This window comes from Melopsittacus undulatus, chromosome 2 (assembly GCF_012275295.1).
Source record: "Melopsittacus undulatus isolate bMelUnd1 chromosome 2, bMelUnd1.mat.Z, whole genome shotgun sequence".
NCBI classification, from domain to species: Eukaryota; Metazoa; Chordata; class Aves; order Psittaciformes; family Psittaculidae; genus Melopsittacus; species Melopsittacus undulatus.
The window spans coordinates 114,918,534-114,935,324 of record NC_047528.1 but is presented as its reverse complement, the minus strand read 5'-3'; the positions used below and the strand labels follow the sequence as shown (position 1 = coordinate 114,935,324).

The following is a 16,791-nucleotide window of genomic DNA, read 5'->3' as shown; positions in this document are numbered from 1 at the left end:
TTGTAAAACTGAATCCTTCTATATTTTAAACAAAACCCACTAAAAGTTGTTTAATGAAGCACTGTCCAGTGAATGCACAGCAAATAGAAGGCCATAAAGCTAGGATTAAATTGCATATTCTTTTTAAGGAATTCAGTGAGCTCAGCTACATGTATTTAACAGAATGAAGCTTCGTAAGTGGGTGCTTATTTTTGGAAAAGCAATGGGGACATCTCAAAAACCATACAAATGTAATTTCCCAATTTGTTAAGATAATTAAGAGGTGTCAAACACATGAAGACTGTATTGAATTTAACAAATCATAAAATGCCATATACATTTTTACATTATCTTAAAGAAACCATTTCCAAATGATGCGTAGCTCTTTTTGTACTGGAAGTTGAGCACATATTCTAAAATCTGTATTAAAAAACCCCATGAGAGCCATTCAAGAGCTAACAAAATTGCTGTGACATGAAAATAAAGGAGCTCAGGGTATTTTGGTTTTATTTATGCGGAAGATGGATAAGATACAGCTTGATCACAGTTTCAAAGCAGGAAATTTCTGCTGGGAGGAAGTTATTTAATTTAGCACATAAAGGCATAATGAGATCCAAAGGCTTGAAACTGAAGCTAAATGTATTGATTCTACATATAGCATGACATTCTTAATAGTGAGGAGAAGTGAACGCTGGAGCAATATGCTTCAGAAATCACAAAGATAGAGTATTTCATGAAAAGAGAGAAAAACTCCATTTGAAGACCATTTGAGGTACAAAACCTAGGGCCACGCCATTTATTTGACCCAATATATACGCTTTCCTTATTAGACAGAAAATAAATGTATGTGAGATTTACAGAAATTCCACAAAGGAACTGTAAAACTATATTCCAGGAACTGAAAGTAGCTATGTTCCGAATTACAAATCTAGTTGATAAAGATGATGTTCTCATAATGGTGATGTTTTGACAAAATGCATCCTGTGACCCAGATACAACTGACTAACCCCGTGGTTATAGTTGGCTAGTGGTATGTTTGAATTCTTCAACCATTCTAGTAATTATTTGGCTAAATAATTAGTGGGTTTCCAACAGAGAAATCACGCAGTGGCATAGGTCTTCTGCAAGAAGAAGCTGTTCTGTATTCCAGTTACACACTAAATCAATTTTACAGTTGGTTTATGTAATGGAGTAACACCAGCCCACAAGCATCTGCTTTTAGGGTGCTGCATATTCCTACTCAAACATGTACCAGTCAGTGCAGATCAGATGACAGGACTTCTTCAAGCAGCACCCCACAATTCCCAAATGTTTTAAAGGAGAGGCTATAAATAGGTATTGCCTGATTTAAGTGTGTCTTTTAATAAATCAGTGGATGTGAGACCCTGATTTCTGCATAATAATTATAACCCCTTAATTTAGTGCTCATTGCCTTACATAGATTAGTTTTAGTCATGGAAGAAGTTAAGTGGTTGAAAAATACATAGCTTGGTATCATTTTCTTCTACGGGAGAATTTTGGTTTTGAAAAGGATGCCATATGTAATTTAGCAGTTTTTATTCAGCACAGGATGTTTGTTAGCTGCTTGGCATGCTTTGGCAGGAGGTCCTTTATGATATGGCTTCAGTTCCTCTGCCTTGCAAGGAGGAACGAATCAGACTGCAGTCCTTGTTCCTGGAGAAAGATTTAATCTGACACTAGTAAAGAATTGCCATCTTAATGAAGAAAAACATGTCTTACCCTTATGGTCCTAAGAATATCTACTGCAGGTAACACTGGTCTCAACTCCAGTCAGTTCTGACGTATCTGCACTTTTGGTTCTCAGCTAACACTTAAGACTTTCAAGTCTTCAGATGCCATTAGTACTAACCACTGAGAAGAATGAGAGGCATCAGATCTGTATGTACCATGTAGTAAAAACGAGTCACGGAAGCTGTGGCATGCTGTGGAAAGTTTGGTCATGGATCAGGCTTATGAGAAGCATTGCCCATTGATACCTCTCCTATGTATGCAGTCATTCACTGGTAACTTTGGTTTCTAGTAAAAAATACCCATATATGCATGTACTTTGATATCAGGCATTCAAGATGAGTATGAATATGACATGGGAATATCAGATATATACTGTGACCAAAAGGACTTGTAGGAAAGATCTGAATTGGTTTGTAATGTTTGGAAGTGGAAATTAACTTGTGATGAAATGGCTCAAGACATGAGACTGTGAACTCTTTATTAATAATGTATTATGCTGTCATAGATGTCTTCATCTGGGAAGCTGAATTCAATTTTTTTCCCCCATAAAATAATGATAAGGTTTTGAATAACAAGACGTTGAAATACTCTGTAAAAAACTGCTGCATACCAAAGGATACAGAGCAAAATACCCTACTTCACATATATAGATATTAAACCTAGGATTAAACGTTTTTTTTTCAGGAAGATCATTTTTCCATTAGACTGTTACTGCTGTCACAGTTTCACTTCTCGATGCATGTAATTCTGATTTTACTTGTTTCACTCTAGATCTCCACAGATATCCAGACTTAGTTTTCATCTTTTTCCTTCTTATGTATAAGTTAGGATAATCTGGCATGTCTGTGAAAGCCTCTGGGAGATCCAACACACTGATGAGAGAGAAGATGGTGACGGGTTTTTATCCTTGAAACCCACGATGTCTGCTTCAAGGTATTCAGATGCTTCTGTGTTAGTCCCCCCTTTTAATATCCTCAGAGATATTCCACTCTGCCTGATAGCAGCATCATTATTTAACAAAAAAAGCAAAAGTAAAAGAATAAATTCAGTCAGAAGCCTGTACTGTAGCTACTTCTGCTCTGTGTCCTGCTGGAGTTCGCTGGTATGAAAAGATTTAATAAGGTAAGGTTGCAGTCCTCCATGCTTGGCAGCAAAGCACAGAATTTCAGAAGATGAACTAAAGTGCAAGAGCATGTGCCAAGTCATAATATCTCTCCAGCTACTTCTACTGAAAGGACCTCACTGCAGCTCCCAGAATGTTTGAAAACCACCATCAGTCAGTAAGAAAGCTGCTATTTAAGCACCAGTCCTTACTTCAGGGCAATTGGCCAGACTGACTCAGACGGCACAATTTCTCTCTTATTCTAGTAATTTGTGAAGTATTTCAGTCTGAACACTTATGCAAATAAATGTGAATTACTGGAGAGTGCTTTCTTTGTGACACACTGAATGAAATCATCTACTCTGTTAGGATATTTCCTAGAGAACTGACTTAGCATGATACTTACGCTGAAGGGCGACAGCAGCTTAATCAGGGCAATACTAGTGTAATTTTCATTAAGAACAGTCATTAGCTAGTACCATGTATTTATACTGAATGTAAAGCTTAAGTTAAAGGGAGATCACTTACCTCTTAAAACTTCCACTTGGTTTGAAATCCCTTTTGGGTTTAGTGCCAGTTTTGCTTCCTCTCACTTTACAACAAGTAGTGGGGAACGATATAAAAAAAGAGTGCCACAGAGCACTCATTCAGAATGGGCCAGAGAATTACCGTCAACCCTTAAAAAGTATCCTCGACATTTGTCTTTATTGTCCATTTTAAACAGGTTGTTTAAATGATGCACAGGTTTCTATTATTTGATTGGTTATGGTTGTATTCAGGACCACATTTTGGGGACAAGTTGCAAATAGAGCTACTTCCAGTACTTTTTCACCTTGTTGTCCTGTAATGATGTTTCATACACAGCTTTTCATCTGGAAATACCAGTGCACTGAGATCACTCTCAAAGGAGATATTGTATTCTTATGTAAAATACTATCTCCACCTTACAAATAGGGAAACGAAAGCACAGGGAAGAAAAGGTACTTTTTTTTCACCCTGAAGTTATGCAGTAGAGCGTTGACAACATCAGGAGTAGAGTTCAGGTCTGTTAAGGTCAATGGTCTCCATTGAACTGCTTTTTTAACAACTGGAAAAACAATTGTTTAATATTTTAAAGTTTTCACCCTCGCATTTGCCAATCTATGGATTCTACTTTCCTGAGGCCAATTTTAGAATAGTTTACTGCAAGTATCTTCACCTGTGAAAGGGGAAGTAAAGTTTCTGACACTTGCCTGCAGTATGGGTGCTCAGTTGGCACTTCTGTGTTCAGGAATTTACAATATGCTGTGTTCAGTTCTGGGTCCCTCACTACAAGAGAAACATGGTGGTGCTGGAGCGGGGCCAGAGAAGGGCAATGGAGCTGGTGCAGGGCCTGGAGCACAGTGTGATGGCTGAGGGACCTGGGGGAGTTTAGGCTGGAGAAGAGAAGGCTCAGGGGGGACCTCATCGCTCCTTACAACAGCCCGACAGGAGGATGGAGTGAGGTGGGGTTGGTCTCTTCTCCCAAGGAGCAAGGGACAGGACAAGGGGAAATGGCCTCAAGCTGCCCCAAGGGAGGATTAGTCTGGAGCTTAGGAATAGTTTCTTCACCCAAAGGGTGCTCAAGCATTGGAACAGGCTGCCCAGGGCAGCAGTGGTGTCACTGTCCCTGGAGGTACTTAAAAGATGTGCAGACGTGGCTCTTAGAGAGCCATGGCTTAGTGGTGGTTTATGGGTCAATGCAATGATCTTAAATCTCTTTTCTAACCTAAGGAATTCTATGGTTCCATGATTAAATATAACAAGTAGATAGGTTTTATGTTGTAAAATCTTGTTTCTGATCATAATCTTGATGTTTGAATGCGTAAGGTTTCATACAACATGTTTGTTAATAACATATTTCATATTCCTCTCTTGTTTTACTTTTTATCTTTGATAATTTCCTGCAACAGCATTTTCTTGTTAAAGTCTCTGATCCAGGTGGGAATAGTCCCATTTGAGTTAGGGAGATGGCAATTCAGCATGCAGAGAAAAAGACCCAAAGGGAACAGGGAGAAAGCTACATTCATGATATATCTGGACAAGAAGATACTGCTGCAAAGCAGTGTGTCTACATTGATTCCAAGTGAACTATCTGGGTTGCCAGAAGCAGTGTTAAGTAGTTTGACTCAAACTGTGGATTGGATTAGGTAATGTAGTTCATAGCTAGACTTGGGTAACTCTGCATTTCACTGCATTGTGCTTCTGTTGATGAGACAGAGCAATAGTAACATGTGAGCTTGAAGTGTGAAATGATGCACTCTAAAAAGCATTCTCTCAGATTAAAAAAAGAAAGGCTGCTACAGAACTGTTATTATTAATTTTATAACGTCTTGATAAGTACATAAATGTGATATATTTATGTGTATATGAATCAGTAATGTGTAAAAAGATATTTAAGATGTATCCTGCTGAATTTTTGTGTTAATTCATATACCTTTTTTCACAGGCAGAAAAAATACAGGGAAGAAGAGATCACTCACAGCTGCATATGTTTCAGCCTGCTGATGTTGGTGCTTTCATTAGAGCAGTGACAAGTCAGCATGACTCCTTTTGTTTTACAGAAAGCAAGAAGAATTGAGGTTAATTAGAGGTTAATTAGAATTTAATTGGTAGTTATTTCCTTCCCCCCCCACTCCTGGTGATAACAGGAATCTTAGAGTCCTTGACTGTGATACCAACAGATTGGGCAGGCCTGGTGTTGATTGCTACTGCCAGCATGAAAGTGGTGCTGCAGTTCTGCAGCTCCAGTTCTTAATCAATGAGGTAAGGACATACTTATTCAGATTCTTCTATATGAATTTAGTTCAATAAGTCAATTCATGTCTTGTAATTGAGTGATATAACTTTCACATTGACAAATTGTGCCAACAAATAAGTGGCATACCTCCAGAGGACATTCACCATACAGCCTTTTAGAAGATTATTTATGGGACTGCATGTAGGGGAAAGTATTGCCTTCATATACATCAGTATGAAGTACTGAACAAAAGGCAATTAATATATGAATGTGTTCATGTAGATGTAAAATCCATTAAATTACGAAATATGCTGCACAGTTTTGATTCAAATAGAAATTAATAAATGAGGTAAATCTTTCTATGGAAATATATTGATGGTTATTGGCTGAAAACTCAATATTTGGGAATATGCTTCTACTTGAAACAAGGAAAAGCAATTGCAGGGGTCATCAATCAAATCAGCATGCTTAATTTTTGCAAATGGTTTGTCAAAATCAAGTTCAGACAACATGAAGAAACAGTGACAGATTATAGCATCCTCTGTGCAGAATATCTCTAGAGATGGTAACAGTCAAGAGACTTTCTGGAGCATATAGACCTGTTTTGTTTGTTTTTCCTAGAACCTCTTAACTTGTCCAAATGATAAGCTAGTCATAGTTCAGTTTTAACTCATTTTTCTCCCATGATTTAAGGGAACACTTTTGATAGTTTCAAGTCCTCTTTCTAAGCATGAACATCTTAGAGCTTCTCAGTAAAAAAGTTTTAGTTTTGCAGTTTTTTAAATCTGAGAAAATTTTTTTTTTTCATACCTTTGTTTGGAGAAACTGCCTGAACCACAGAAACTGAGGAGGTGGGACTGAAACTTCAGAAACAGTCCAGTGGAATTCTTTAGAGGAAGGCAGGGATGAAAACAGGGAGGCCAAGGTTTACATCATTGTTCTTTCTTTTTATTAGGTGATCCCTAGAACCCCTAATACATAAGATTAATTTGATTTCTGTGGTGCAGATTCCCTCTGACACTGGTCCAAACTCTTTGGGAGATGAGAACTAAAGCATGGATTATACTGAGTTAGAGAAGTCTCACCTGCATATGTCAACATTGAAAAGAACAGTTGCTAGGATTAGGAAGGAAATCTAAGCTGCAAAAAGAGAAGTTTATCATAGTTGGTATGAACTGATCTTTTCAGTTACATCCTCACATTTCCTCAGAATACAGCATTGTCTTTTGTTTGGGCAATATCTAATTCCTCTCTGCCATAATAATACACAGGGATGGATCTTTTGTATTAGAACTGATCTGAGGTGTAAATGTAGTAAATCACTGCAGCAGCAGTAGGGAGCTTCCTCTGCAGTCCATTTTCACATGGCATCACTGTCCCATGGTGAGGAGAAAGTAGACAGGAGGTAGAGTAACTTCACATCAAGCTGCCCAGGCAGGTAGAAGTCTGGACTTTGGAAGATGCCCATTTTGGGGGCACCAGAAGCAGAACCAGTCTTCAGAGTATTTATCTGTGATAAAGACTCTCCTTTTGTCTACATCTCTTACTCTTTCCTGGGTCTTCTCCCCCTTCTACCTGACCCTGTGTTCTTGCCTGCATTTTCTGTTTGCAGTTCCACTTCTGAATTTCATGTTGTCTTGATAAGATTGCTGAACTGTGCTTGGCACCATCACTTGTGTGACAGTGTGTGCACTAATCCCTTTATCCTTTAGATACCCTTCACACCCCCCTTTTAAGTAAATGTTGTCTGTTCTCCATTTCATTATCTCTATGCTTATGTGGAAATACATGAAAGTTCACATGTACCTTCACATGTAACCTTACTATAAAGTTTTAAATTGATGGAGTTTTGATTTAACTTTGGCTGATCTTGAACTCATTTGAAATATTTACATTTACCAGATCAATTCAAATTGACTATTATTTACAGTAGAATATATTTTTTTTCCTAGAAGAGAGCAAATATTTTCCATAAACTGTATCATTTTCTATAGGTAAATCATTATGAGTCAGGATCACTGAAAAATAAGACAGGATTTGCAGAAAAGTAATATGTTGTGCTGTATTTTGTCTGTTCTAGGGTGCTTTGGTCAGTGCAAGTGCAGATGATGCACTTCATTTGTGGAATCTCCGACAGAAGCGACCAGCTATCCTACATTCTCTGAAATTTAACAGGGAAAGGTAAGACTATCTGACAGAATAAATGTATTATTTTTTTCAAAAACCAAGCTTACTTTCTGGATTTCTGATAATAGATGCTTATTAGTTTGTCTTTCTAAAGGTAGATATAGTTTTCCATTGTCTGAGTCTTGTTTCCATAGAACAAAACCTCACTTCCTGCAGCCTTCTCAGAACAAGACAAATTTTGTCTGCTTTTTGTCAAAATGTTTTTCATTTTACCTTCTTTTTGCATTAAGTGCTGTGACACTAGCGTATTTATTTTCCTTATGACTAGACACAAGCACTGTGGTCCTTTCAGCTGACCTGTTGTTCAGTTCTAGCCAGAGTACCTCAGCTGCCTGTATTGGGGAAATAATTATTTTCTTTACCTTGAAAGGGTTTTAAATCGTAAAATACTGGAAGTTGGGCAGAAATAAGTTGTGGATCTGAGAAACTGGCAAATGACAAATGAATCAGAGACTGCTTCTCTAATTTCTGTTTTGTCAGTATCTAATTGTAGAAATCCCTACTGATAATAAGTCAAATGAGTGGTTATGATTTTCAGACTCAAACAGAAGCTGAGCACCTCAGTCTGTATCTGGTTACCCAAGTAAAACCTGGTGCAATATTACGGAGTTTGAATGCTACCTTTCTACTAATAATACAAACAAGTTCTGTGTTTCTATTAAGGAATTAGGTCAGCAGAGCAAAATTCAGTGCAGAAATGCAGCAGTTGAGAGTCCTTGGGCAATACAGTTATTCTGTAGTTTGTCTTTGGCATGGACGCTTTTGAAGTTTGAATACATAGATAAAATACATAGATATAATACATAGTATGGTTTAGAGTGGAGGTTTCAGAGATATTGTCATTTTCTTAAGATGTACATTCAGTGTTTATTAAGGCACAGCAACTTCTTTTAGATATTTATGCTATATATATATATACGCTTGTGTAGTGGTGAAAGATACCAGTACTTTACCAGAGCTGTGAAGTAAACAGGGTCATCAAAACTTTAACTGCAGCAAGTCTGAAAATTATTATGGAAATAGACATTTTCCTTGTTTATTACATGTCATGCTTGCACTTAAATGCCACCAAGTTGCAGGTTTTGGTGTGGGAAGAACTACATAATAATCTAGAAAATATACATAGAATCATAGAATAGTTAGGGTTGGAAAGGACCTTAAGATCATCCAGTTCCAACCCCCTGCCATGGGCAGGGACACCTCACACTAAACCATATCACCCAAGGCTTCGTCCAACCTGGTCTTGAACACTGCCAGGGACGGAGCATTCACAACCTCCCTGCGCAACCCATTCCAGTACCTCACCACCCTAACAGTAAAGAATTTCTTCCTTATATCCAGTCTAAACCCCTGCTGCATCCTGATTCCAAATTAATAGAACCTATAGCAAAAGTATATGCAGTGTTTTGGGACTGCGTGGGGGAAGATGAAAAGCTAAAATGCCATGTCCATATGCTAGCTGCTTCTGAACAGTAAGTTATCATTTTACACACGTTGAAATATTTTAATCTTGGTATTCTCACCATGCAGGTACATTATCCACAGTTTGTCATTGATAAATCTGACTTGTAGAATTTATTCCAGTACATTCTGGTCTAGCTCTCCCAGCCAGCAACCTGCCATACAACCTAAGGGATCAATACTTATAAGAATGCAGTGTCTGTTCAGCAGTTTGCCTGTCATTTCTCTTCAGAGACACTAGCGTGGTATCTTGGTCCAAATGCTATCAGAATTTCTTGATAAATTAGAGTCACACACATTTAGGCATTGCTGAGAGCAACATTTGTGTCATCACATTTGTCTAAATCTTCTTTTGCTTCTGACAGCCTAAAGCATTGGGGAAAATATTTGGAAGCAAGTTATTTTGGAATACTGGAAACTGCATAAAGCCAAATTTAGTGCAATGACATTTTTGGACTGAGGTTTTTAATCAGATATGAGGCTGTAATTATTTGGAGCAAATGCATAGCTAGCTATATGGCCTTTTATCAAAGTTTCAGTATAAGTAAATATAACTCTTAGTAAGTTGTGAGTAAAAAAACAAATATTGTTTCATGCATATTTTCAGTAACTGTTGCAATTGCTGCCACTTAATTTTTATTAGCGTATCAAAGGCTATGAGGCAAATACCCTGATACAACTCTGTATAATATTGTCAAAGCAGAGAGTCCAGTTTTAAATTAAAAAGGAGTTTTCAAAAAGTATGAAGAAATAACTTTGTAGGCAGTTCCGTTCTTCTCATTATTGACTAGCACTACCCTGAGTTTCTGGGGTTTTGTATTCAGGCACTTGGCTCCAGAATGAGATCTTGTAATTTTTCATAGTATCACAGAATGCTTAGGGTTGGAAAGGACCTTAAGATCATCCAGTTCCAACTCCACTGCCATGGGCAGGGACACCTCACACTAGACCATGTCACCCAAGGCTCTGTCCAATCTGGCCTTGAACACCACCAGGGATGGAGCATTTTTTGCAGCTTCCTTGGGCAACCCATTCCAGTGCCTCACCACCCTCACACTAAAGAACTTCTTCCTTTTATCTATCCTGAACTTCTTTGGTTTCATTTTAAACCCATCACCCCCCGGTCTATTGCTACAGTCTCTGATGAAGAGTCCCTTCTTCAGTATCTTTATAGGCCCCCTTCAGACACTGGAAGCTGCTATGAGGTCTCCACGCAGCCTTCTCTTCTCCAGGCTGAACAGCCCCAGTTTTCTCAGCCTCTCTTCATATGGGAGGTGCTCCAGTCCCTGATCATCCTCATGGCCTCCTCTGGACTTGCTCCAACAGCTCCATGTCCTTTTTACGTTGAGGACCCCAGAACTGCACACAGTGCGGCAAGTGGGGTCTCACGAGAGCAGAGTAGAGGGGCAGGGTCACTTCCATCCACCCACTGCCCATGCTTCTTTTGATATTTATTATCTTTTCTTTTAATGTACATACCAATTAATTTCAATTAATCTAACTCAATTTTCTAAGCTTGATTACATATTTAGGATATAAAACTCAACATAAGCCTTTGGGCAAGTAGCAAAAAAGTAGGGCTAAAATCCTAATTCACCCTCTCATTAATTTGGAACATTTCTCTCTATATATGCTTAACAGAACTAGGTCTGAAAGAGAGTTTCCTCTTTTTTTCTGAATATGTTTTGTGCTAGAGCACAGAAGTTATAAATTATGTGATGCTCAGAGAAATAGCTAATAATGGTTGCCTTAACTATAAGAAATTTGGAGCAAAATGGGTGTAAGGGAATTGGGGAGGCTGTAAGATAAAAAATTAATTTTCTTCAAGAAATTCCAAGGTTTGTTCTTCCAAAACTTAAGTTTTCTTCAGAGTTGGAACTGTTAATATTTTATTTTATTTTAATCCTCTTGCAGGGGGAGATTAAGGGGAGGCAAGATTTATACTGAGGAGAGATGGTCTTTGGTCTTAAGTTTGTGACACAGTGAATGGGTTGGTTTTGATGTTTCTTAAGTAGGGAGAAATGCTTAGTGGCAGAGAAGAGGTTTTAAAATCCTGGTGCATGTTTTCAGAAAGCAGCTATTGAAGAGGGCCGTACAGTTTAGACTGTCAAAGGTTGTATTAGTCCAAACTCTTGATTAATTTGACCTAAGTTAATCAGCTTTCATGTAGAATCATTTTATTCAGGGGTTTAAAATATTTGATGTGTGAACCATGCAACTTTTAGATTCTGTTAGATGGATGACTGCTGCTTAAGGCTTTGGCTATTACTCACTGCACCAGTCTTCATATGGTTGAACTGTTTAAATTGCAACTTGCTTCTGCTTCTTGACATTTAAGATTGCAGGATGATGGACTAAAATCTGCTCTTAGCAGTGTTTCTGTGTATGTTTATTCAACTACTTGGGTCAAATTTTGCCAGGTGTATACAATATATATATTTCTCCTTGTTTTCAACAAAACTGATAACCATATCTGTATTTTTCTTTAAGTCTTGGTAACAACATTAGTGTAAAGACTAAAGAACTCTTTAATGCAGCACAGTGGTTATATTTCACTTATCATGTAGCATCCAGTATTAAAACACTGAATGGTTTAGGAATAATAATTCACTCAGAAAATGCACCTCTGTAGCCATTAAATCATACTTTGCAACCTCTCCAGGTATTTTTTTTCTTCTTGTGACCTAGTGTTAAACTAATGATGGTGCAAAATAAGCATTAACTTGTCTCTCCTTTACAAAGTGCCTCTTTGGATCATGCATAGAAGGAGCCCTGAAGAATGAGGCATAATGGCAAACGTATTTTTGTTCTACGGTGTAAAGCTCTGGACTTTTTGCAAATTATATGGTTTTGCCTGATATCAAAATACAAGGTTGTAATATTTCATTTTTATTGCTACAATTGGAACGGAATACAATGCATTAAGAACCTTAAAGAAAATCTAAATGTAAGCAATGTGTCTCAGTGCTCAGCCCTGTGCCAAAAGCTGTAATGATAACACAGTTACTCAAAGAGATGCTTGACAGTAGCATATGACTGATAATATACGATTTACCTTTCCATATACAAATGGAATGGACAGGTAAATTTTTTTAACCTCTGGAAAGACTGTACAAGAATCACTTCAGTATTTCTGAAGGTTAACATTATGGTGATATTCTTTATGTTAATCCCTGCTTTCCTGATGTCATAGGAGATGACATATTCATCTTCAGTAGACATTTTAGGCAAAATAAGTAACTCAGTTACTGGAACTGTCTCTGTCTGATGCAAAGAACCGCTGGAAACTATTATAGGCCTTAGTTATTTTTAATATAGTGACAGCAGACTTCAGCAAGTATAGATTTAATTATACACCAGTTTACATAGCTTTCCCATATAAGATTAGTGCAACTGGGATAGGAAAAACCAGCAAAGATTAGTGAGAAATCCAGGCCCTTTAGGCCTGCATGCACTTGTTTCACTTAGGAACATAGCTCATCTCTTGTCATTCAAAAGCTGAGCTAGCTTCAGTTGTGTTGACTGACATAGGAAATAGCCGTCCTCTTTTTCTTCTTCTAGCCAGTGCTGATTGTTGTGTTACAAGTGAGCAAGGAGCACTACAGCAGTTTATCCACTAACTTATACTCAGCATACATTAAGATAGTTATTTCGGATCTTTAAATCCAGCTGCACATACTGTGCACTAATGCCGTGACAGTATAAGTGACCTTCTGCAGGGGTATCACAGGGTGACAGAATCTATAACCGGCTTTGAAGTTCTGATCTGTAACACATTCTTTGGTGTTGAGGGTATCTTGGCACAGAGGAAGAGGAGCCCTTTAAGTGGGTGACTTTTAAAGCAATTCTCAGTTAGCTGTAACTTACTGTTAATTAGAAAGCTGACTATTACATCTGAGATTTTGCAGTATTTGAACAAGATAATAGAAAGTATTACTGCAATGCTTGGAATCAAAGAATAAAGACAGGTGGGTTTTGATCTGGTGACTTTTCTGTGTTATTCCATATTCATTCTTGCTGTATCTTTGCAGGATTTTGTGTTCTGTTTTATTAAGAGCTCACCTCATCAAAATGACAGCAAGAGGCTATTGAGTGAATGACAGTGACTGGTTGCGCAGTCTCAGCATACCTGTATCTGTTTGCGTGTGTCTTAGGGACTTGTGAGTTACTAAACTTAGATGATCTGTCTCATTGGCTGCTCAAGGAACTGAATTCCTGTGATACCTTGCCTGCTCATAAATGAGCCTCCTGGTTCATACTGTATAACTGTGAACTCTGTTTATGTACTTTCTGACTTGCAGTCAGAGATCTGTCATCAAGCGTGAAAGTAGTTGTTAGGTTCAGTGCAGTTGCACAGCCACAAAACAGTCTGATTACATGGTGTGGTGCAGCATTTAGCTATTCCAAAGAACCACAGAATTCAAATATAAAGCAATATTTCACCATGCAGTCCTGCCACAGCTTATGGAAAGGATTTAAACTTTCTTGGTTTGATAATGGCAAAACCTGAGGAAAGCAAAAGAAGCCATGCTGCTGTTTGACATTCGCTTCCACATCTTGAGGAAGTTCTCACAGAACTTGCTTGTGCAGGTGTATTAATTTTTTATTGCCTTATGAAGTGTGTGTTGAAGTGTGAAGACAGCACGGACCTGAGATGCATAAATACATATTAAATATGTGTGGCATGGTCTTGCATCGGTGCTTGTCACTTTTTGAAAGTATGATGCTCAGGCATTTCAATAGCTGGTGGGTTTTGTTGGCATGGAGTTATTTTCTTCATATTAGCTAGGCTGGGGCTGTGTTTTGGATTTGTGCTGGTAACAGTGTTGATAAAACAGTGATGTTTTAATAACTGCTGAGGCCACCTCTGCCTCTCACCCCACCCCACCAGCAAGTGGCTGGGGGTGCACAAAGAGTTGGGAGGGGACACAACAGGGACAGTTGATCCCAACTGACCAAAGGGATATTCCAAACCACATGGTGCTGTGCTCAGCATATAAAGCTGGGAGAAGAATAAGGAAAGGGCGGGGACAGGACAGGGGACATTTGGGATGATGGTATGTGTCTTCCCAAGAAACTGTTGTATGCTGGAGCCCTGCTGTCTTGCAGATGGCTGAACACCCCCCTGCCCATGGAAAGCAGTGAATGAATTCCTTGGTTTGCTTTGCTTACGTGCATGGCTTTTGCTTTACCTGTTAAACTGTCTTTATCTCAACCCAGGAGTTTTCTCGTGTTTACCCTTCTGATTCTCTCCCCCATCCTGTCAGGGGCAGGGAGCAAGTGGCTAGGTGGTGCTTAGTTGCCAGCAGGGGTTAAACCACAACACCAGTTAATGTTGTTCATGTGCAATTATTGAGCTTGGAAAGATTCCTGAAGCTCACAAAGAACATGTCTGCTCTATAGGGCTGTGCCTTAACACTGCAGGGAAGGAAAGTGAACTTTGTCAAATGTCACTTCAGAAAGACCATAAACTAGATAAAAAGTTTGTCCAGTGAGACTGACCCAAATCACGTTCATGTCATTACCACACACCTCTGACTTCTCTGTTAAAAAACCAAAATCATATTTAAAAAATTACATTACATTCTTATTTAGGTCTTACTTCATGTTATAGAAAATTTCATTGGACATACGACATGTAGGATTGATGAGGGCCATAAGCTCATCCTGGTAAGGTCGTATGCAACCTAGTTGAAATGATGAACATCTTGGACATAAAAGGAAGCCCAGGGCAAGCTTTTTTGGTTTTTGTTCTTCAACACACATTAGCTAAACACTCAACAAAGAGCAAAATTATAAGCCAAGATTAGCTTGTTGGTGGCAAGAATCAGCAGGTTTGATTTGATGGATTGCTGAGAATATGCAATTCCACTAAAGGAGAATAAAAACTCACATGATGCCTAAGGTTTTCTTTTTAATGGATCTTAAATCTGAGGGCCTCATTTGGAGTGGAGCTGAAGGGTCCTCCTTGTTGTAGTTCCCTGCAGTTGCAGACTGGACAACTCATATACCTCCCTTTGTATAATGAAGACGCAGAGAATGTTTTGCATCAAGAGATATTGGTCCCTTATGATGCCAGTAAGAAAGGCACTTGTTCTCTGTAAGTTATTGTTCAAAATGCTGTTTATTAAAGCAAGCACTATAAAAAAATGAGAGGATAATATATAGCCTTACATTTCTGTAGATGCTGGGAATCCTGAGTTGTGCTTCATCAAACAGGCCTCCTCCGATCAGCCAGTTGTGCAGATCCCATCCATAGTTCTGCTTACCCTATTTCAGTCATTCAGGTTATTCATTATTTCTACTACCAAGCAGAGCAGAAAAGCCATTCACACTGGAACTTCTTTCTGCACTGTTAGAGAAAGGCAAGGCCATGCAGGTGGTGCAGTCACCAAGTAGGAACTGCCTGCATGCTTCTCTGTTGCGGCAAACTGATGCATTTATCCTGTGATCAAGGGGTATGTGCAGCACAGCCCAGCCTAAATGCCACAAAGTATATGCAGCACAGCGCCACACAGGCTTGTGCCCACTCAGGTTAGCTCCTGGGTAGATCACTAACTCCACACACAGTGGTCTTCCAGCCAGCATTGTGGCACTATTAAATAACTATTCAAGCTTAAGTCTACTCATCCTGTTAGGGAAAATTGCTCCATGCTAATTTCACCCTTCTGATGGCAAGAAACCTTCCAGCTTCAAGACTAGATTTATCTTTATGGCTCTGTTATTCCCACTTGCAATGATATTCTGGTATCTAATTGTCATGCATTTTAAATATCTTGTCTCTCCTTTGCAGTTAAACAGCTCATTCATATCCATTCACAACCTGCTGTTTTCTTTCCTTCTTTTTTTTAGTATTTTCACTACAAAAATCAAGATTACATGTTTTGCTTTCTAAATTTGTGTCTTCATCCCCTTTTCTTTGCCCTTTCTTCTCACATCAATACTCTGTGACCTAATGATTAGACAAGGAACATACTCTATATAGGGTCCCATCTGTGCTGCGGAGATTGCCATTGTTACCATTTTCTTTTTTAATTTCTGCAGGAATATGTTTACTGATGCTTACCGTAATAACACCTTACTTTTACATGGTTTCATCTTATCACTGCTTGTGGTCTTGCTGAGATTGACTAATACACCCATTACACTTCTTCACAGATGTATATCTAGCTGGCAGGGAGTGCTGCTTTTCAGTGTAAGCCTGTAAGAGCAGAAGCAAAGCAAGACAAGTGAAACTGGAATTATCTTTTCCCATCACTTCTGTATCATGAATTCCAAGTAGAAGTCCTTACTCTCTGAAGTTTGAGGCCTTGCCCTTTGCGTTTTAAATTTCATTCTATTTCATCCACTCTACTTGTGCAGATTGTCCTTCCTTTGTCATACTGTGTCCCTAAGATGTTCCCTTAGTCTTAGTACCAAGATCATTAAAGAAATTACAAGATGAGCTGTAAAACTAATAATTGAGAATCCCTCAAATATGCAGCAAAATATTCCCTTTTCCAGTAAAATCATGTGGAAAATAGACATTAAAAATAGAATTTTATAGCAGCAT

At 38.5% G+C, this 16,791-nt stretch overlaps 1 protein-coding gene across 2 annotated transcripts in view; it reads left to right on the top strand.

Annotated features, from left to right (window-relative positions):
- Positions 1–16,791, top strand: part of STXBP5L (syntaxin binding protein 5L) — a 184,872-nt gene that overhangs the window by 59,810 nt on the left and 108,271 nt on the right. For both annotated transcript variants that reach the window (XM_013127458.3, XM_005143026.3), the window contains exons 3-4: positions 5,536–5,617; positions 7,672–7,772. In XM_013127458.3, coding sequence (XP_012982912.2) covers positions 5,536–5,617; positions 7,672–7,772 — 183 coding nt within the window. The remainder of the gene's footprint in view (positions 1–5,535; positions 5,618–7,671; positions 7,773–16,791) is intronic.